Here is a 22,105-nt window from a genome sequence, read left to right as displayed (position 1 = left end):
CCCACCGGCAGAGCCAGGTACAGGGAGAAGAGACAGTCTGTCTCCGCAGCGGCAGAGCCATCCCCTGGGAGCGAGATAGTCGTCCTCCCTCCCCTTACACATAACCCCTTCCTGGGAGAGGAGACATTCGGTCTTTCTCCCCAGTGGCAGATCCATCTTCCGGGAGCGGAGGTAGTCGTCCTCCCTCCCCTTACAGAGAAGCCCTTGCAGGGAGAGACGGGTATCGATATCTCTCCCCAGTGGCCGAATCCCTTTCTGGGAGAGGAGACAGTCGGTCTCTCTCCCCAGTGGCAGATCCATCCTTCGAGAGCGGAGGTAGTCGTCCTCCCCTTACAGAGAAGCCCTTGCAGGGAGAGACGGGTATTGATATCTCTCCACAGCAGCCGAATCCCTTTCTGGGAGAGGAGACAGTTGGTATATCTCCCCAGCAGCAGAACCCCGTACAGGGAGCAGAGACAGCCGGTCTCTCTCCCCAGCGGCAGCACAGTTTCCCATGGAGCAGAGGTAGCAGACCTCCCTCCCCAGCGGCAGCACAGTTTCCCATGGAGCGTAGGTAGCAGACCTCCCTCCCCAGCGGTAGATCTTCTCGGGAGAAGAGACAGACGGACTCTCCCCTCAGTTTTTTCTGCAAAACCATCCAGACTACTGCTAACAGCTCCTAAGCAATCGGTGTTGACGAGTTTCACTGCCTGCTTTAAGACTGTCACAGGCGTCCCATCTCAATACCAAGCTACACAGGTACGGGTCGAGGGATCCCCAAGCGGATCTAATAGATGCACTAGCAGTGCCCTGGAGGTTCAAACTCATATATCTTTTTTCCCCATTACCACTACTTCCTCGAGTGGTGGCCCGCATCAAGCAGGAGCGGGTATCAGTAATCCTGATTGCTCCTTCGTGACCGCGAAGGACATGGTTTGCGGATCTAGTGGGGATGTCCTCATCTCCTCCGTGGAAGTTACCTTGTCGCAGAGACCTGCTGATACAAGGTCCATTTGTTCATCAAAATCTAGATTCTCTGAGGCTGACTGCGTGGAGATTGAACACTTAGTCTTAGCCATTCGAGGGTTCTCTTAGAGTGTCATTGATACTCTTATTCAAGCTCGTAATCCAGTTACTCTGCGTATCTACCACAAAGTGTGGAGGACCTACTTATTCTGGTGTGAAGAGTTGAGGTTGCCAGGATCTTATCTTTTCTGAAGAAGGGCCTTTCTGCTAGTTCCCTGAGGAGACAGTTTTCGGCCCTGTCGGTTTTATGTCTGTTTTATTACACAAGAGACTGGCTGAGCTTCCAGACGTGCAGTCCTTTGTTAAGGCTCTGATTAGGATCAGACCTGTGTTTAGATCTGTGACTCCTCCTTCGTGCCTAAATCTTGTTGTTCGTGTTTTTCAACAGGTTCCATTTGAGCCTTCGCATTCCATATACATTAAATTATCTTGGAAGGTTCTCTTTTTATTGGCTATTGCCTCTGCGCACAGAATTTTTGAGATCTCTGCTTTGCAATGTGAGCCCCCGTATCTGATTTTTCATGCAGATAAGGCAGTTTTATGTACTAAATTAGGTTTTCTTCTTAAGGTTGTATCAGATCGCAACATCAATCAGGAGATTATGGTTCCTTCCTTGTGTCCTAATCCTCCTTCGTCAAAAGAACGCTTACTTCAGAATTTGGATGTGGTTGGCACCTGGAAGTTCTATCTTCAGGCTACTAAGGAGTTTGGACAATCTTCCTCTTTGTTTGTTGTCTATTCAGGGAAGCGTAAGGGGCAGAAGGCTATTTTGACTTCCCTATCATTTTGGTTGAGGAGTGTCATCCGCTTAGCTTCCGAGACAGCGGGACATCGTCCTCCTTAGAGGATAATGGCTCATTCCACTAGAGCAGTGGCTTCCTCTTGGGCCTTTAAGAATGAGGCCTCTATGGATCAGATTTGTAAGGCTACCTGGTCCTCCTTACATACTTGCAAGTTTGATGTTTTTGCTTCGGCTGCAGCAACTTTCGGAGAAAAGTTTTGCAGACTGGTGCCCTCAGAATAGGGTCCGTCTCTTCCTTTTTGTTCCCTCCAGTTATTCATTCATTGTCCTCTGGAGCTTGGTTATATTTTGTTCCTCCTTTATGTCTTAATCCTAAGAATTATTCAGAGAGATATTTTCATGTTTTAGATTCTCTTAAAGTTTTGAATTGTTATGTAAACACTACTTAGGATTTCAGACAGACTTTTAGTTTGTTATTTTTGCTGGTTTTATGAAACAGCAGAACAATTCTGCTTTTGCTTTAGCTTCTTGGTTGAAGTTTTTGATTCATATAGCTTTCTAGGAGCTAGATCAGCCCCCACCTAGACCGATTTCTGCTCATTCTCCCAGATAAGTTGTCACCACTTGAGCTTTTTAGAATGTTTTATTATTGGACCAAATTTCAAGGCAGCTACTTGGTCGTCTTTGCATATTTTTATCTAAATTCTGCCATTTTTATGTTTTTGCTTCTTGTGAGGAAGCCTTTGGTAGGATGACCTTCAGACATTTGTTTCAGTTTGATTTTTGTTTTTGCCTGTTACTTTTACTTGCCTTTTTTGGCTCTATTTGGGTTGAGGATTTTGTTTCTCAGTAAAAAAAGATGTTTTTTTAGATCCCACTCTTTTATGTTCTTACTCATGGACTCCACAGCTTGGGTATTCATTCCCAGGAGTAATGAACTGTGGACTCTCACCACCTGCATGAAAGACAACATAATTTATGCTTGAAGTAAAAAAATAGTACAATAATCCAGGACGATGCAGCTCCTTTTAGAGTTAAAAGGTAAAATGTTATTCTAGAAATCTTTAAAAGTCCATGGCATCACATCACAATGACATAGCTGAACTCAATGCAATATAGAGCAGCCAAGGAGAGGAATGGTCTAACATAATTTATGCTTATCTATTAAATTAATTTCTTTGATGTCGGTGAGAGTCCACAGGACCCCACCCTGTATTTTTCTGTTTTTTTTTTATTTTTCTGTGGTCCTATTTTTGCTATTTTTCCTTTTCCTTCCTCTTTGTGCTTGGCTATACGTTAGACAGAGGTACTGGTGAGGTGGGAGGGGTTTTATATAGATCTTGGGATTTGGAAATCTTTGCCTCTTCCTAGTGGTAGGGAAGAGTAATTCCCAGGAGTAAGGGATCGTTTACTCTTACCACCATGAAAGAAATTAATTTATCAGGTAAGCAAAAATTGTGTTTCTTTCTAATGACACAATGAGTCCACGGATCATCATTAATTACTGTTGGGAATATCACTCCTGCCCAGCAGGAGGCGGCAAAGAGCACCACAGCAAAGCTGTTAAATATCACCTCCCTTCTATCCCTCCCCAGTAATTCTCTTTGCCTACGTTAGAGCAAGGAAGTGGTAAAGTTAGGTGTTAAAGATTAATCAATCAAAAGTTTATTATTTTTTAAGTAGTGCAAGATTGTGCTGCTTTGTTCTATGGTTCTTGACAAAGTCCTTCCGTTTAGGGACGAAACGCGTAGAACAGACAGTAGCTACTTTTTATTATTTTGACCCTGGGAAGCCGCCGTAGGAGTTCCGGTATCACGTGGTACACGCATATCACTGGTAGGAAAACCTTACACGGAAGTGCTGAGGGTCACCGCTTGCATCCCCGCATGAAAGGGTCAGTATATTTTGCAAATACAGACGTTCTATTGTTAATCTTCATGAACTATTGACTACGAAGGGGAACTGTTTTATCATATGTGCCTGTATAAATCGTATTTCTTGTGAGTATATACATAGCGTGTGGCTATAATTAAAGTTGGAAATCTACACTTGAATCGTGTCTGCGCTCTTCTGTTTTCTCCTTATATTCAGACCACTTATCACGGGATACAGATTATCAACCGTTTGGAGGAGCGGCAGCACTGTTCTGGATTTACGGACAACGTTTACAAATATATAAGAACTGAAATGGACTCATAAACATAAGTATTTGATTGACAATCAGTTTTATGGGGTATTTCTTATATATATAAGCGTGTGATGTTTTATGCATATTAGTGCAAATAGTTTATAACATACATAGTATTTTTCTTGACACCCTTATATACTTGTTTGCGCTTCTCTGTTTTCAGCCCTGCCGTGTGGAGGGTTAAAAAACAAGTGTGTATATATATTTGTTCTAGGGTGTAGCCGTAGTCCATATCAGTCTCTTCAGTAGAGCAGTGGTGGCTTTAGAGCAATGGGAACTTGTGGGACATAATTCTCACTGTGCCTCCCATGTAATTTATGCTGCACTAATCCGGATAGCCTAAGTAAAATTACTCAGGCTCTATCTTTTCTCCACAGGGCTATGTGAGGGAGAGGACCTCTCAAACCTGGTGAGCTGCCTTGCTGTCTGGCAGATTTACAAGGTAAGTGTTGACTTTTTATTCTGGGTCTGGGAAATAAAAAATCTCAGAGGAAGTGGACCTCTTTATTTACCTGGGACATAGAGCCTCTTAAAGATAAAAGGAGGGGATTATATGACAGCTCTTTTTAAACAGGCACTGGGGCTGAGGAGATACTCAAGATGAGATGTTTTTCATTGCTCACAGTGGCTTAAATCACTGGGGCTGGGGAGATTGGCTCACTATGAGGTGGTTTCACTGTTCACATATAGCACTGGCTAAGCAGCTGCCTAGCAAGTTACGGAAGGGTTGTAAAGAGGCTTGACAGAATGTTTATTTAACTCCCGGTGGCTTAATTTTAACAAGAAACATGGCGACTGGGAGATTGCCTTTTGAAACGCCCACGATGGGCCTCCTAAAGATAAAAGGAGGGGATTATATGTCCGCTCTTTTTAATCAGGCACTGGGGCTGAGGAGATACTCAAGATGAGATGTTTTTCATTGCTCACAGTGGCTTAAATCACTGGGGCTGGGGAGATTGGCTCACTATGAGGTGGTTTCACTGTTCACATATAGCACTGGCTAAGCAGCTGCCTGGCAAGTTACGGAAGGGTTGTAAAGAGGCTTGACAGAACGTTTATTTAACTCCCGGTGGCTTAATTTTAACAAGAAACATGGCGACTGGGAGATTGCCTTTTGAAACGCCCACGATTGGCGGAGCTATGTGTGGCTCCAATTTGCGTTGCGCATCGCTTTCTCTACACTTCCTGTTATCAGAAGGAATGGTGCAGAGTCCTCAGAGTGTTTACACATGTGTTAGGAATACAATACATACTGATTCTACACCCTGTGACATGTTAGTGCCACTTTAAAAAAACGGACAGCGCTACAGCTGAGTTCCAGATCCTTTTCTGAGAGGATTGTAACTGGTGTCAGAAGGATTAATAGGCACCTCAGCAAAGTTAAGCTGAGGTGTAGAGGGGTTCTGCAGTATTTGTGTTACTAATGAGCCTTTTCTGCACACAAAAATAAAAGTTACGTTTTAAAATTTAAAGAGACAGTAACGTTTTTCTGTTTTAATTTTTATTAAAAATTTAAGAATGTTCTTTGAATAATTCATCCATTGTGAGTCAGAATGGACCAAAAGGTCACTTCTTCCTTATATTTTTGATGCCAATGTGGAACCACCATTCCCTTTCTGTTCCTCATGTGTTGAGAGAATTTTAAATTATAGGGATAAACTTTTTTTCTGAGCCAACTCCTGCTAAGGCGGATGCTGTTCAGGAGTCTAATGACAATGTTCAATATATGCCGCGACTGTCTCCTCAAGTGTCCCAAATTTTATTGCCCACACATGCAGTGCCCTGCGTTTCCTCTCAAACGCCACCTGGAGTTACCTTGCAAGACATTGCTTCTCTAATGTCATCGGCAGTATCTGATACATTGTCTGCCTTTCCCATGCTGAAATGAAAGCGCAAGAGGAAATGTTTTCAATCAGGGAATAAAAGTTGCTAATACAGTAGTGGCTATTTCAAATTTTTCTTTCCAGAAGCCTGAGGAAGATACTTCGGTAGTATCTGAGGGGGAAATTTCAAACTCAGTGTAATGCCTTTATCTGATACTGAGGTTGTTTCCTCCAGGTTTAAGCTTGAACACCTCCGTTTGTTACTTAGGAGGTTTTAGCTACCCTGGACGACTCTGACTCTATCCTACAAAGTACAGTAAAACTAAACAAGTAGTTTGACGTGCCCTCCGTGGTGGAAGTATTTCCTGTACCAGAAAGTGCTACAGAGATTATGGCTAAGGAATGGGAGAAACCGGGTATCCCTTTTTCTCCATCTCCTAATTTTAAAAGGATGTTTCCTATAGCAGACTCTATTAAGGAGTCTTGGCTGACGGTTCCCTAGGTGGAAGGGGCCATTTCCACGCCAGTCAGAGGACTACTATTCCCTTAGAGGATAGTTGTTTCTTTAAAGATCCTATGGATAAGAAGTTAGAGGGGTCGCTCAAAAGAATGTATGTACACCAGGGTTTACAATGGCTACCTGCAGTATTAGCGTCACTAGTGTTGCAGCATACTGGTTTGATGTATTGTCTGTTTCTATTGGACAGACACTCCCCTCGAAGAAATCCAGGATTGGATAAGGGCCTTGAGGTTAACCAACTTCTTTATTACAGATTTTTCCCTTCAGGTTATTAAGGGGAGCTAAGATTTCAGGCTTCCTATATTGGCCTGCAGAGTGTTATGGGTAAAATCCTGGTCTGCGGATGTCCCATCTAAGTCTAAACTTTTGGCGATTCCTTACAAGGGAAAGACCTTGTTTGGACCTGTTTTGACGGAGATAACTCTGATATTACGGGAGGTAAGGGCTATTCCCTTCCTCAGGATAAGAGAAATAAAAAAGGACGTCAGAGTAAGTTTTGTTCCTTTCGAATTTTCAAGGAAGATCCTTCCACTACCTCTTCCAAGCGTGAGCAGTCCAAGCCTTCCTGGAGACCCAATCAGTCTTGGAATAGGGGAAAGCAATCCAAAAACCCTGTTTTTAAATCAAAGACAGCATGAAGAGCCTGCCTCCGATCCGGGTTTTCCTTCTTGTTCAAGCTTGGTTTCGAGATACAAACTGGAGTTTAAGATTTTTCCTTGCAGGGGCAGGTTCTGCCTTCAAGATTTTCTGCAGACCAGACAAGAAGAAAGGCGTTCTTACACTTGTACAGAACCTCTCCGACCTGGGAGTGATAGTTTCTGTTTCAAAGCAGGAACGAGGTCTGGGATTCTATTCCAACCTGTTCGTGGTTCCCAAGAAGGAGGGAACTGTCAGACCAATTTTACCTATCGCTCTAATCAAGTTTCTCAGAGTGCTGTCCTTCAAGATGGAGACTATTCGTTCCATTTTTCCTTGGGTCCAAGAGGGTTAGTTAATATGACCACTGTGGATATCATTAAAGGACGCTTACTTACAGGTTCCCACCCACAAGGACCAGCACAATTTTTTAAGGTTTGTCTTTCTAGACAAACACTTCCAGCTCGGGGCTCTTCCATTTGGCCTTGCCACAGCTCCCAGAATTTTTTAATCTCGGATGGAAGAGGAATTTGGAAAAGAGTTCCTTAGTTCTAACTAGAAGGGTAGTTTTCTTGGGGTCCATAATAGACTCCTTATCAATAAATTTTTCTGACAGAAGTCAGGAAATTAAGGCAGACTTATGCAGTTAATCATGCTCAGGCAGTGGAACGGAGATTATGCGTATCTGTCTCCGCAATTACAGCTGGAGCAGGAGACAAGGGATCTCTACTTTAGTGGTTGTCTCAGGATCATCTCTCCGAGGAAACCTGCTTTTGCAGATCTTCCTGGGTGATTGTGACAACAGATGCCAGCCTTCTGGGATGGGGAACAGTTTGTGGCTCTCTAAAGGCTCAGGGAACATGGATTTGGTTAGTCTGTTCTACCCATAAACTTTCATAACTTCAGTGGCTTACTCCACCCGTGAGGGAGGAACTCAGAGTTCCTTGGCCATGACAGAGGTAGCCAAGATCATTCAGTGGGAGGAGACACACAATTGCTGTCTGTTGGTGATCCACATTCCAGGAGTGGACATCTGGGAGGCGGACTTCCTAAACAGGCAGACGTTTCACCCTGGGGAGTGGGAACTCCATCCGGAAGTATTTTCCAGCCTGATTCTCAAATGGGATCAGTCGGAATTGGATCTCATGGCTTCTTAGCAGAATGCCAAACTTGTGGTACGGGTCAAGGTCAAGGAACCCTCAGGCTGTACTGATAGACGCTCTGACGGTACCTTGGAATTTCAGTCTCGCATACCTATTTCCTCAGTTTGCTCTTCTACCTTGGGTCATTGCTCAAATCAAGCAGGAGAGGTCGTCGGTGATCCTCCTTACACCGGCGTGGCCTCGCAGGATTTGGTATGCAGTCCTGGTGGACATGTCAGCTCTTCCACCTTGGAGACTTCCTTTGAGGAAGGACCTTCTAATTCAAGGTTTCTTTCATCCAAATAGTTTCTCTGAAGCTGACTGCTTCAAGATTGAACGCTTATTTTTATCCAAGCGTGGATTTTCGGAATCGGTCACTGAGACCATGATTCAGGCTCGTAAACCTGTGTCTAGGAAGATTTACCCTAAGATATGGCGTAAATATCTATACTGGTGTGAATCCAAGGGCTTCTCTTTGAGTAGAGTTCAGATTCCTAGAATTCTGTCAATTCCCCAGGAAGTTTGGAGAAGGGATTATCGGCAAGTTCCCTAAAGGGTCAAATATCTGCCTTGTCTATTTTGTTACATAAACGTCTGGCGGACTTCCCAGACGTACAATCGTTTTGTCAGGCCTGTATTCAAACCAGTTACTCCTTGGAGTCTTAATTTAGTTCTTAAAGTTCTTCAAGGGGTTCCGTTTGAGCCGCAGCATTCCTTAGATATTAAGTTATTATTTTGGAAAGTTTCGTTTCTTTCATCTCTTCGTAGATTTTCAGAGCTCTCTGTATTGCAGTATGAGTCTCCTTTTTACGTACTAAATTAGGGTTTGTCCCTAAAGTAGTTTCAGACCGGAACATTAATCAGGAGATTGTTGTTCCTTCCTTGTGTCCTAATCCTTCTTCTCAGGAGGAACGGCTTCTACACAATCTGGACGTGGTTCGTGCACTAAAATTCTATTTACAGGCGACTAAGGATTTTCTTCAGTCTTCTGTTTAAAACGTATGGAACAGAAAGCTACGGGTACTTCTGTTTCTTTGTGGCTGAAGAGTATCATTTGCTTTGCCTATGAAACTGCTGGACAGCAGCCTCCCGAGGGAGTAACGGCTCTTTCTACGAGGGTTGTTTCCTCTTTTTGGGCATTCAAAATGAAGTCTTATGGAACAGTTTTGCAAGGCTGCAACTTTGGGAGAAAGGTTCTTCAAGCAGTGGTGCCTTCCGTTTAGGTTTCCTGTCTTGTCCCTCCCTTATCTGTGTACTCTAGCTTGGGTATTGATTCCCAACAATAATTAATGATGATCCGTGGACTCATTGTGTCATTAGAAAGAAAACAAATTTTATGTTTACCTGATAAATTTATTTATTTATTGACACGATGAGTCCACGGCCCACCCTGTTATTTAGACAGGTTGTTAGTATTTTATAAACTTCAGACACCTCTGCACCTTGTTCCTTACTTTCTCTCCTTTTCTTCGGTCGAATGACTGGGGTGGGATAGAAGGCATGTGATATTTAACAGTTGCTGTGGTGCTCTTTGCCGTCTCCTACTGGGCAGGAGTGATATTCCCAACAGTAATTAATGATGATCCGTGGACTCATCGTTTCAAGAAAGAAAGAAATTTATCAAGTAAACATAAATTTAGTTTTTATGCTTCTGCTGGATATTTGCTGTTGAATTATTGTTTTTGTTTTTTTCCTCATATTCTCAATGTGAAGCTAACTCGGAGGCTGTGTGAGGTCTCTGTCGGTCTATACAGCACCTGGTATTTTTGTGAATACAACTATTTATTATACGCTTTATTTTCAGTTTCTGTTATTGATTGATTACGCTATGTGGCTCCCATGTTTTTTGTTGTATTTTATATTAATTTTATTATACTAGAAAACGTTCTTACTCATTAGATAGTTTTATTATTAAAGTTACATTTATGGAATTTCAAATCTTATGTTTTGCCAGATGTTTACGCCTGAAACAAGGCCAGAGCATAGAAATGATGTGGGCATCAAGCACTGTGTAAAGCATCGTCCATTTCCAGAGGAGGTAGATAAGATCCCCTTTGTTAAAGCAGACCTGAGTATTCCTGACCTGCATGAAATAGTTACTGAAGAGGTATGATGTTTCTTATTTTGCCGAAATCATATTAATAATATATATCCATATCTGTTGGCAGCTATAGGTAGGATTTTGTACCATGTCTGACCTGTGGTTAGCTGTCTACGCCAGAGTATGTGCACTTTATTCAAAGAGTTCTACCCTTATTTTTTCTTTCTCATTCCCCCTCTCTCTTTTTTTCATTCTTCCTTTCTCATCCACCCTCTCTCTTTCTTTCATTCTTCCTTTCTCATTGTGTTTCTCTCAAATTCTAAATCATTTTGTTGTTAAATGGACAGTCTACTCAAGAATTTTTATTGTTTAAAAAGATAGATACCTCTTTTTTTTTTTTTTTTTTACACATTCTCCAGTTTTGCATAACCAACACAGTTATATTAATTTAATTTTTACCTCTGATTACCTTGTGTCTAAGCCTCTGCAGTCTGCCCCCTTATTTCAGTTCTTTTGACAAATTTACATTTAAGCCAATCAGTGCCCTCTCTTAAGTAACTCCACAGTGTGAGCACAATGTTATCTATATCGCCCACATGAACTAATGGTGTCTAACTTTGAAAAACTGTCAAAATCAGGGGCTTAGGAATTTGCATATGAGCCTACCTAGGCTTAGCTTTTAACAAGGAATACCAAGAGAACAAAGCAAATTTGATAATAAAAGTAAACTGGAAAGTTGTTTAAAATGCCATGCCTTATCTGAATCATGACATTTTTATTTTTGACTAGACTGTCCCTTTAACTTGAAATTGTCCTGTTAAGACAATTGTTCCTATGTCAAATTCTACTCCTATAAAACATACGGTTTATTCCTCTTTAGTTGGAAGCGAGACATGAAAAACTGAAGATTGGGATGGCCAACCAGATAACATATGAAACTACACTGGATCACCTGAAGGAGGAGGAGTGGAAGAAGAAAAGCTACCCGGATCCCCTGACTGAGTGCAAACCTCCTCCACCAGCTCAAGAGTTCCAGACTGCACGCCTGCTGCTCTCACACTTTGGTTTTCTTTCTCTTGAAGCACTGAAAGTAAGTGACAGCTTCATTGAAGGAGACATCATTGTTATATGAAATTAACACATTATTTATGTAATTGTATTAGGAAACTATGACAGTGAGAGGAAGAAGCTATAGTAGCACTTAACCAGAAGACTGCCCTAAATACAGAGCTAGACAGAAACTGTTTGAAACTCCATTCTAATATAACGCTCCTTTCTCTTACTTGGTGTATCCAGTCCACGGATTCATCCTTACTTGTGGGATATTCTCAATCCCTACAGGAAGTGGCAATGAGAGCACACAACAAAGCTGTCCATATAGCTTCCCTCAGGCTCCGCCCCCCCATTCATTCTCTTTGCCGCTCTAACAAGTAGCATCTCCATGGGAGGGTAAAGAGTTTGTGGTGTTAGATTTGTAGTTTTTATTTCTTCAATCAAGAGTTTATTATTTTAAAATAGTGCCGGTTTGTACTATTTACTCTGAGGCAGAAAGTGATGAAGATTTCTGCTGAGAGGAAAAAGATTTTAGCATGTTGTAACTAAAATCCATTGCTGTTCCCACACAGGACTGTTGAGTACCGGAGAACTTCAGTTGGGGGGAACAGTTTGCAGGCTTAACTGCTTAAGGTATGCTCAGTCATTTTTTTCTAACAAGACCTGGTAATGCTAGAAGACTGACAGAAATCCCATGAGGGAAGGTAAGCCATTTTCTGAGACACAGTATAGAAGGATGGCTTCAGTTAAGGGCTTAAATACTGGTAGACACTGTGATGGGCTAAATCGATTACTTTATTAGTGTAATCTTATATTTGTTCAAGCGTTTTAGACGTTGGAAACACTTTTGGGGTTTTTATTACGCCTGGCATATTGTAAGACACCTAATCTGACTCAGGAAGGCCCCATAACTCTGGAATGAAGAGGGAGGGGGCCTCATTTTCGCGCCTCTGTTGCGTAGTTGATTTGCAAGACAGCTTCATGCAGCTTCACGTGTAGAGTCCTGAGAGTGCAGGAGGACTTCAGGGAGGCTTATTTTTCTTCTACAAATAACCCTAAAGGAAGGTAGGGCCACAGCAAAGACTGTGGCACCGTGCTGTAGTGGGTTAAACCGGTTGTTTACTTCAATTTGCTTTGGTTTGGGCAATAAGGGGTTAATTGATTTGAAAATTTGTGTGCAATCATTTCAAAGCATTAGGATCATGTGGTGAAAATTTCATAAAGATCGGATGTTTTTTGATGATTTGGTAAAAAAAGTGTGTGCTTTTTATTATTTAAAGACACGGTAAAGTTTTTTCAAAAGGGATTTTTTCTGTATTGTAGTGCTGTCTAAGTCTGTCAAACATGTCTGAGCCTTCAGATAGACCTTGTTCTTTATGTTTAAAAGCCATGGCGGTACCCCCATTGCATTTATGTTTAAAGTGTGCTAAAACATCTAAGCATTTTAAAGACCATCCAGTGACACTTAAAAATGCAGCCCAAGATGATTCCTTAACAGAGGGTAATGAGGATAGTCCTTCTTTCTCTCCCCATGTGTCGACACCAGTTACGCCCGCGCAAGCAATTCCTAGTACCTCTAGCGCATTGGCCCCTATAACTTTACAACAATTAGCAGCAGTAATGGATAATTCCCTTGCAGCATTTTTATCCAAACTGCCTGTTTTTCCAAAAAAGCGCGATAGCTCAGTTTTAAATACAGAGGATGAGCAATCAGAAGCTTTGGATAATTTATCTGTAGTACCCTCACAAAACTCAGAAGTAGCATTGAGGGACGGTCTGTCTGAGGGAGAAATTTCTGATACAGGAAAAGTTTCTCAGCAGGCAGTCAGATTCCTTAGCGTTTAAATTTAAGCTGAAACACCTCCGCGTCCTGCTTAAGGAGGTTTTAGCTACGCTGGATGATTGTGACCCCATGGTGGCCCCAGAAAAATTGTGTAAAATGGACAGGTTTTTAGAGGTCCCCGTATACACTGAGGCATTTCCGATCCCAAAGAGGGTGGCGGATATTGTGACTAAGGATTGGGAGAGACCAGGTGTACCCTTTGTTCCCCCCCCCCCCCTATCTTTAAGAAAATGTTCCCCATAAACGACCCCAGGCGGGAGGCGTGGCAGACGGTCCCCAAGGTAGAGGGGGCTGTTTCAACACTTGCTAAGCGTACAACTATACCAATAGAGGATAGTTGTGCTTTCAAAGATCCTATGGATAAAAAATTGGAAGGATTGCTGAAGAAAATTTTTGTTCAGCAAGGTTTTCTTCTTCAACCAATTGCCTGCATTATTCCGGTAACTACTGCAGCGGCTTTTTGGTTCGAGGCCCTGGAGGAGTCGCTCCAGAGGGAGACTTCATACGATGAGGTCATGGATACAATTCATGCTCTAAAGCTGGCTAATTCTTTTATCACTGATGCCGCTCTCCAATTAGCTAAGCTAGCGGCGAAAAACTCAGGTTTTGCCATCATGGCGCGAAGAGCGCTTTGGCTCAAATCGTGGTCGGCCGATGTGTCGTCCAAAACGAAACTGTTAAATATTCCCTTCAAGGGGAAAACCCTATTCGGCCCAGAGCTGAAAGAAATTATTTCAGATATCACTGGGGGCAAGGGCCATGCCCTTCCACAAGATAGGCCGTTTAAGGCCAAAAACAAGGCTAATTTCTCCAACATAGGTGTGTCCGGTCCACGGCGTCATCCTTACTTGTGGGATATTCTCTTCCCCAACAGGAAATGGCAAAGAGCCCAGCAAAGCTGGTCACATGATCCCTCCTAGGCTCCGCCTACCCCAGTCATTCTCTTTGCCGTTGTACAGGCAACATCTCCACGGAGATGGCTTAGAGTTTTTTAGTGTTTAACTGTAGTTTTTCATTATTCAATCAAGAGTTTGTTATTTTCAAATAGTGCTGGTACGTACTATTTACTCAGAAACAGAAAAGAGATGAAGAATTCTGTTTGTATGAGGAAAATGATTTTAGCAACCGTAACTAAAATCCATGGCTGTTCCACACAGGACTGTTGAGAGCAATTAACTTCAGTTGGGGGAACAGTTTGCAGTCCTTTGCTGCTTGAGGTATGACACATTCTAACAAGACGATGTAATGCTGGAAGCTGTCATTTTCCCTATGGGATCCGGTAAGCCATGTTTATTACGATTGTAAATAAGGGCTTCACAAGGGCTTATTTAGACTGTAGACCTTTTTTGGGCTAAATCGATTGATATTAACACTTATTTAGCCTTGAGGAATCATTTATTCTGGGTATTTTGATATAATAATATCGGCAGGCATTGTTTTAGACACCTTATTCTTTAGGGGCTTTCCCAAAGCATAGGCAGAGTCTCATTTTCGCGCCGGTGTTGCGCACTTGTTTTTGAGAGGCATGGCATGCAGTCGCATGTGAGAGGAGCTCTGATACTTATAAAAGACTTCTGAAGGCGTCATTTGGTATCGTATTCCCCTTTGGGTTTGGTTGGGTCTCAGCAAAGCAGATACCAGGGACTGTAAAGGGGTTAAAGCTTAAAACGGCTCCGGTTCCGTTATTTTAAGGGTTAAAGCTTCCAAAATTGGTGTGCAATATTTTCAAGGCTTTAAGACACTGTGGTGAAAGTTTGGTGAATTTTGAACAATTCCTTCATGTTTTTTCGCAATTGCAGTAATAAAGTGTGTTCAGTTTAAAATTTAAAGTGACAGTAACGGTTTTATTTCAAAACGTTTTTTGTACTTTCTTATCAAGTTTATGCCTGTTTAACATGTCTGAACTACCAGATAGACTGTGTTCTGAATGTGGGGAAGCCAGAATTCCTATTCATTTAAATAAATGTGATTTATGTGATAATGACAATGATGCCCAAGATGATTCCTCAAGTGAGGGGAGTAAGCATGGTACTGCATCATTCCCTCCTTCGTCTACACGAGTCTTGCCCACTCAGGAGGCCCCTAGTACATCTAGCGCGCCAATACTCCTTACTATGCAACAATTAACGGCTGTAATGGATAATTCTGTCAAAAACATTTTAGCCAAAATGAACCCTTGTCAGCGTAAGCGTGGATGCTCTGTTTTAGTTACTGAAGAGCATGACGACGCTGATATTAATATCTCTGAAGGGCCCCTAACCCAATCTGAGGGGGCCAGGGAGGTTTTGTCTGAGGGAGAAATTACTGATTTAGGGAACATTTCTCAGCAGGCTGAATCTGATGTGATTACTTTTAAATTTAAATTGGAACATCTCCGCATTTTGCTTAAGGAGGTATTATCCACTCTGGATGATTGTGAAAATTTGGTCATCCCAGAGAAACTATGTAAAATGGACAAGTTCCTAGAGGTGCCGGGGCTCCCAGAAGCTTTTCCTATACCCAAGCGGGTGGCGGACATTGTTAATAAAGAATGGGAAAGGCCCGGTATTCCTTTCGTCCCTCCCCCCATATTTAAAAAATTGTTTCCTATGGTCGACCCCAGAAAGGACTTATGGCAGTCAGTCCCCAAGGTCGAGGGAGCGGTTTCTACTTTAAACAAACGCACCACTATTCCCATAGAGGATAGTTGTGCTTTCAAAGATCCTATGGATAAAAAATTAGAAGGTTTGCTTAAAAAGATGTTTGTTCAGCAGGGTTACCTTCTACAACCCATTTCATGCATTGTCCCTGTCACTACAGCCGCATATTTCTGGTTTGATGAACTGATTAAGGTGCTCGATAGTGACTCTCCTCCTTATGAGGAGATTATGGACAGAGTCAATGCTCTCAAATTGGCTAATTCTTTCACTCTAGACGCCTCTTTGCAATTGGCTAAGTTAGCGGCTAAGAATTCTGGGTTTGCTATTGTGGCGCGCAGAGCGCTTTGGTTGAAATCTTGGTCGGCTGATGCGTCTTCCAAGAACAAGCTACTAAACATTCCTTTCAAGGGGAAAACGCTGTTTGGTCCTGACTTGAAAGAGATTATCTCTGATATCACTGGGGGTAAGGGCCATGCCCTTCCTCAGGATCGGCCTTTCAAGGCAAAAAATAGACCTAATTTTCGTCCCTTTCGTAAAAACGGACCAGCCCAAGGTGCTACGTCCTCTAAGCAAGAGGGTAATACTTCTCAGGCCAAGCCAGCTTGGAGACCAATGCAAGGCTGGAACAAGGGAAAGCAGGCCAAGAAACCTGCCACTGCTACCAAGACAGCATGAAATATTGGCCCCCGATCCGGGACCGGATCTGGTGGGGGGCAGACTCTCTCTCTTCGCTCAGGCTTGGGCAAGAGATGTTCTGGATCCTTGGGCGCTAGAAATAGTCTCCCAGGGTTATCTTCTGGAATTCAAGGGACTTCCCCCAAGGGGGAGGTTCCACAGGTCTCAGTTGTCTTCAGACCACATAAAAAGACAGGCGTTCTTACATTGTGTAGAAGACCTGTTAAAAATGGGAGTGATTCATCCTGTTCCATTGAGAGAACAAGGGATGGGGTTCTACTCCAATCTGTTCATAGTTCCCAAAAAAGAGGGAACGTTCAGACCAATCCTAGATCTCAAGATCTTAAACAAATTTCTCAAGGTCCCATCGTTCAAGATGGAAACCATTCGAACTATCCTTCCTTCCATCCAGGAAGGTCAATTCATGACCACGGTGGATTTAAAGGATGCGTATCTACATATTCCTATCCACAAGGAACATCATCGGTTCCTAAGGTTTGCATTCCTGGACAAACATTACCAGTTCGTGGCGCTTCCTTTCGGATTAGCCACTGCTCCAAGGATTTTCACAAAGGTACTAGGGTCCCTTCTAGCGGTGCTAAGACCAAGGGGCATTGCAGTAGTACCTTACCTGGACGACATTCTGATTCAAGCGTCGTCCCTCCCTCGAGCAAAGGCTCACACGGACATCGTCCTGGCCTTTCTCAGATCTCACGGCTGGAAAGTGAACGTGGAAAAGAGTTCTCTATCCCCGTCAACAAGGGTTCCCTTCTTGGGAACAATTATAGACTCCTCAGAAATGAGGATTTTTCTAACAGAGGCCAGAAAGACAAAACTTCTGGACTCTTGTCGAATACTTCATTCCGTTCCCCTTCCTTCCGTAGCTCAGTGCATGGAAGTGATCGGGTTGATGGTAGCGGCAATGGACATAGTTCCTTTTGCGCGCTTTCATCTAAGACCATTACAACTGTGCATGCTCAGTCAGTGGAATGGGGACTATACAGACTTGTCTCCAAAGATTCAAGTAAATCAGAGGACCAGAGACTCACTCCGTTGGTGGCTGTCCCTGGACAACCTGTCACGAGGGATGACATTCCGCAGACCAGAGTGGGTCATTGTTACGACCGACGCCAGTCTGATGGGCTGGGGCGCGGTCTGGGGATCCCTGAAAGCTCAGGGTCTTTGGTCTCGGGAAGAATCTCTTCTACCGATAAATATTCTGGAACTGAGAGCGATATTCAATGCTCTCAAGGCTTGGCCTCAGCTAGCGAGGACCAAGTTCATACGGTTTCAATCAGACAACATGACGACTGTTGCGTACATCAACCATCAGGGGGGAACAAGGAGTTCCCTAGCGATGGAAGAAGTGACCAAGATTATTCTATGGGCAGAGTCTCACTCCTGCCACCTGTCTGCTATCCACATCCCGGGAGTGGAAAATTGGGAAGCGGATTTTCTGAGTCGTCAGACATTGCATCCGGGGGAGTGGGAACTCCATCCGGAAATCTTTGCCCAAGTCACTCAACTATGGGGCATTCCAGACATGGATCTGATGGCCTCTCGTCAGAACTTCAAAGTTCCTTGCTACGGGTCCAGATCCAGGGATCCAAAGGCGGCTCTAGTGGATGCACTAGTAGCACCTTGGACCTTCAAACTAGCTTATGTGTTCCCGCCGTTTCCTCTCATCCCCAGGCTGGTAGCCAGGATCAATCAGGAGAGGGCGTCGGTGATCTTGATAGCTCCTGCGTGGCCACGCAGGACTTGGTATGCAGATCTGGTGAATATGTCATCGGCTCCACCTTGGAAGCTACCTTTGAGACGAGACCTTCTTGTTCAGGGTCCGTTCGAACATCCGAATCTGGTTTCACTCCAGCTGACTGCTTGGAGATTGAACGCTTGATTTTATCGAAGCGAGGTTTCTCAGATTCTGTTATCGATACTCTTGTTCAGGCCAGAAAGCCTGTAACTAGAAAGATTTACCACAAAATTTGGAAAAAATATATCTGTTGGTGTGAATCTAAAGGATTCCCTTGGGACAAGGTTAAGATTCCTAGGATTCTATCCTTCCTTCAAGAAGGATTGGAAAAAGGATTATCGGCAAGTTCCCTGAAGGGACAGATTTCTGCCTTGTCGGTGTTACTTCACAAAAAACTGGCAGCTGTGCCAGATGTTCAAGCCTTTGTTCAGGCTCTGGTTAGAATCAAGCCTGTTTACAAACCTTTGACTCCTCCTTGGAGTCTCAATTTAGTTCTTTCAGTTCTTCAGGGGGTTCCGTTTGAACCCTTACATTCCGTTGATATTAAGTTATTATCTTGGAAAGTTTTGTTTTTAGTTGCAATTTCTTCTGCTAGAAGAGTTTCAGAATTATCTGTTCTGCAGTGTTCTCCTCCTTATCTGGTGTTCCATGCAGATAAGGTGGTTTTACGTACTAAACCTGGTTTTCTTCCAAAAGTTGTTTCTAACAAAAACATTAACCAGGAGATTATCGTACCTTCTCTGTGTCCGAAACCAGTTTCAAAGAAGGAACGCTTGTTGCACAATTTGGATGTTGTTCGCGCTCTAAAATTCTATTTAGATGCTACAAAGGATTTTAGACAAACATCTTCCTTGTTTGTTGTTTATTCAGGTAAAAGGAGAGGTCAAAAAGCAACTTCTACCTCTCTCTCTTTTTGGATTAAAAGCATCATCAGATTGGCTTACGAGACTGCCGGACGGCAGCCTCCCGAAAGAATCACAGCTCATTCCACTAGGGCTGTGGCTTCCACATGGGCCTTCAAGAACGAGGCTTCTGTTGATCAGATATGTAGGGCAGCGACTTGGTCTTCACTGCACACTTTTACCAAATTTTACAAGTTTGATACTTTTGCTTCTTCTGAGGCTATTTTTGGGAGAAAGGTTTTGCAAGCCGTGGTGCCTTCCATTTAGGTGACCTGATTTGCTCCCTCCCTTCATCCGTGTCCTAAAGCTTTGGTATTGGTTCCCACAAGTAAGGATGACGCCGTGGACCGGACACACCGATGTTGGAGAAAACAGAAATTATGTTTACCTGATAAATTTCTTTCTCCAACGGTGTGTCCGGTCCACGGCCCGCCCTGGTTTTTTAATCAGGTCTGATAATTTATTTTCTTTAACTACAGTCACCACGGTACCATATGGTTTCTCCTATGCTATTATTCCTCCTTAACGTCGGTCGAATGACTGGGGTAGGCGGAGCCTAGGAGGGATCATGTGACCAGCTTTGCTGGGCTCTTTGCCATTTCCTGTTGGGGAAGAGAATATCCCACAAGTAAGGATGACGCCGTGGACCGGACACACCGTTGGAGAAAGAAATTTATCAGGTAAACATAAATTCTGTTTTTTGCTCCTTTCGCAACTTCAGGAGCGGACCTGCCACAACCTCTGCTGCCGCAAAGCAAGATAACGCTTCCCAGCCCAAAGCAACCTGGAAACCCTTGCAGGGCTGGAATAAGGGTAAACAGGCCAAGAAGCCTGCTACCAAGACAGCATGAAGGGGTAGCCCCCGATCCGGGATCGGATCTAGTAGGGGGCAGACTTTCTCTCTTTGCTCAGGCTTGGGGAAGAGATGTTCCAGATCCCTGGGCATTAGAAATAGTTGCTCAGGGGTACCTTCTAGAATTCAAGGATTCTCCCCCAAGGGGAAGGTTCCACATTTCTCGTTTGTCTTCAGTCCAAACAAAGAAACAGGCGTTCTTACGCTGTGTAGAAGATCTTCTAAAAATGGGAGTGATACACCCAGTTCCAATTGCAGAACAAGGACTGGGCTTTTACTCAAACCTGTTCGTAGTTCCCAAAAAGGAGGGAACTTTCAGGCCAATCCTGGATCTAAAAATTCTAAACAAATTCCTCAGAGTTCCGTCTTTCAAGATGGAAACCATTCGGACAATCTTGTTGATGATCCAGGAAGGTCAATATATAACTACCATGGATCTAAAGGATGCGTATCTACATATTCCTATCCACAAAGATCACCATCAGTTCCTAAGGTTCGCCTTTCTGGACAAACATTACCAGTTCGTGGCCCTTCCTTTCGGGTTGGCCACCGCTCCCAGAATTTTCACAAAGGTGCTAGGGTCCCTTCTAGCGGTACTAGGACCGCGGGGCTTTGCAGTAGCACCTTACCTAGACGACATATTAATACAGGCGTCGTCCTTTCACAGAGCCAAGGCTCATACGGACATTGTTCTGGTCTTTCTAAGGTCTCACGGGTGGAAGGTGAACGTAGAAAAAAGTTCTCTGTCCCCGCTCACAAGGGTTCCCTTCCTGGGAATACTAATAGACTTGGTAGAAATGAAAATCTTTCTGACAGAGGTCAGGAAGTCAAAACTGTTGAATACTTGCCGAGTTCTTCATTCCATTCCTCGACCTTCTGTGGCTCAGTGCATGGAGGTAATTGGTTTATTGGTTGCGGCAATGGACGGTAGTCCCTTTTGCCTGAATTCATCTCAGACCACTGCAACTGTGCATGCTCAAACAGTGGAATGGGGATTACGCAGATTTGTCTCCTCAAATACAAATGGACCAGAAAACCAGAGACTCTCTTCTCTGGTGGTTGTCTCGGGATCACCTGTCTCAGGGAATGAGTTTCCGCAGACCGGAGTGGATCATTGTCACGACCGATGCCAGTCTGTTAGGCTGGGGTGCGGTCTGGGACTCCCTGAAGGCTCAGGGTCTATGGTCTCGAGAAGAATCTCTTCTCCCGATAAACATTTTGGAACTGAGAGCGATATTCAATACGCTCCAGGCGTGGCCTCAACTAGCGGAGGCCAAATTCATCAGATTTCAGTCGGACAACATCACGACTGTAGCGTACATCAATCATCAGGGAGGAACAAAGAGTTCCCTAGCGATGAAGGAAGTATCCAAGATCATCAAATGGGCGGAGGATCACTCCTGCCATCTATCTGCAATTCATATCCCAGGGGTAGACAACTGGGAGGCGGATTTTCTAAGTCGTCAGACTTTCCATCCGGGGGAGGGGGAACTCCACCCGGAGGTTTTTGCTCAGCTGACCCAGCTATGGGGCATTCCAGAATTGGATCTGATGGCATCCCGTCAGAACACCAAACTTCCCCTTTACGGATCCAGATCCAAGGATCCCAAGGCGGCATTGATAGATGCATTAATAGTGCCTTGGTCATTCAGTCTAGCTTATGTCTTTCCACCGTTTCCTCTTCTCCCTCTGCTAGTAGCCAGAATCAAACAGGAGAAGGCTTTGGTAATTCTGATAGCGCCTGCGTGGCCACGCAGGACTTGGTATGCAGACCTAGTGGACATGTCATCGGTCCCACCATGGAAACTGCCATCGAGGCAGGATCTTCTAATTCAAGGTCCTTTCAAGCATCCAAATCTAGTTTCTCTGCAACTGACTGCTTGGAGATTGAACGCTTAATTCTAGCTAAGCGTGTTTTCTCTGAATCAGTTATAGACACTCTGATACAGGCCAGAAAGCCTGTCACCAGGAAAATTTACCATAAGATATGGCGGAAATATCTTTGTTGGTGTGAATCCAAGGGTTACTCGTGGAGTAAGGTTAGGATTCCAAGGATATTGTCTTTTCTCCAAGAAGGATTGGAGAAAGGTCTGTCAGCTAGTTCCTTAAAGGGACAGATATCTGCTCTGTCTATCCTGTTACATAAGCGTCTGGCAGCTGTACCAGACGTTCAGGTGTTTGCACAGGCCCTAGTTAGAATCAAGCCTGTTTACAAGCCTGTGGCTCCTCCATGGAGTCTAAATTTAGTTCTTTCAGTTCTTCAAGGGGTTCCGTTTGAACCTTTTGC

General features: G+C 43.7%; 1 protein-coding gene across 7 annotated transcripts in view; it reads left to right on the top strand.

The window, feature by feature from the left end:
* Positions 1–22,105, top strand: part of RALGAPB (Ral GTPase activating protein non-catalytic subunit beta) — an 843,236-nt gene that overhangs the window by 563,019 nt on the left and 258,112 nt on the right. For all 7 annotated transcript variants that reach the window (XM_053712501.1, XM_053712446.1, XM_053712384.1 and 4 more), the window contains 2 exons: positions 10,011–10,163; positions 10,978–11,187. In XM_053712501.1, coding sequence (XP_053568476.1) covers positions 10,011–10,163; positions 10,978–11,187 — 363 coding nt within the window. The remainder of the gene's footprint in view (positions 1–10,010; positions 10,164–10,977; positions 11,188–22,105) is intronic.

The sequence above is a fragment of the Bombina bombina genome, chromosome 1, assembly GCF_027579735.1.
Source record: "Bombina bombina isolate aBomBom1 chromosome 1, aBomBom1.pri, whole genome shotgun sequence".
NCBI lineage: Eukaryota > Metazoa > Chordata > Amphibia > Anura > Bombinatoridae > Bombina > Bombina bombina.
The sequence above is the reverse complement of the archived record's forward strand: the minus strand, read 5'-3'. Positions and strand labels throughout refer to the sequence as shown.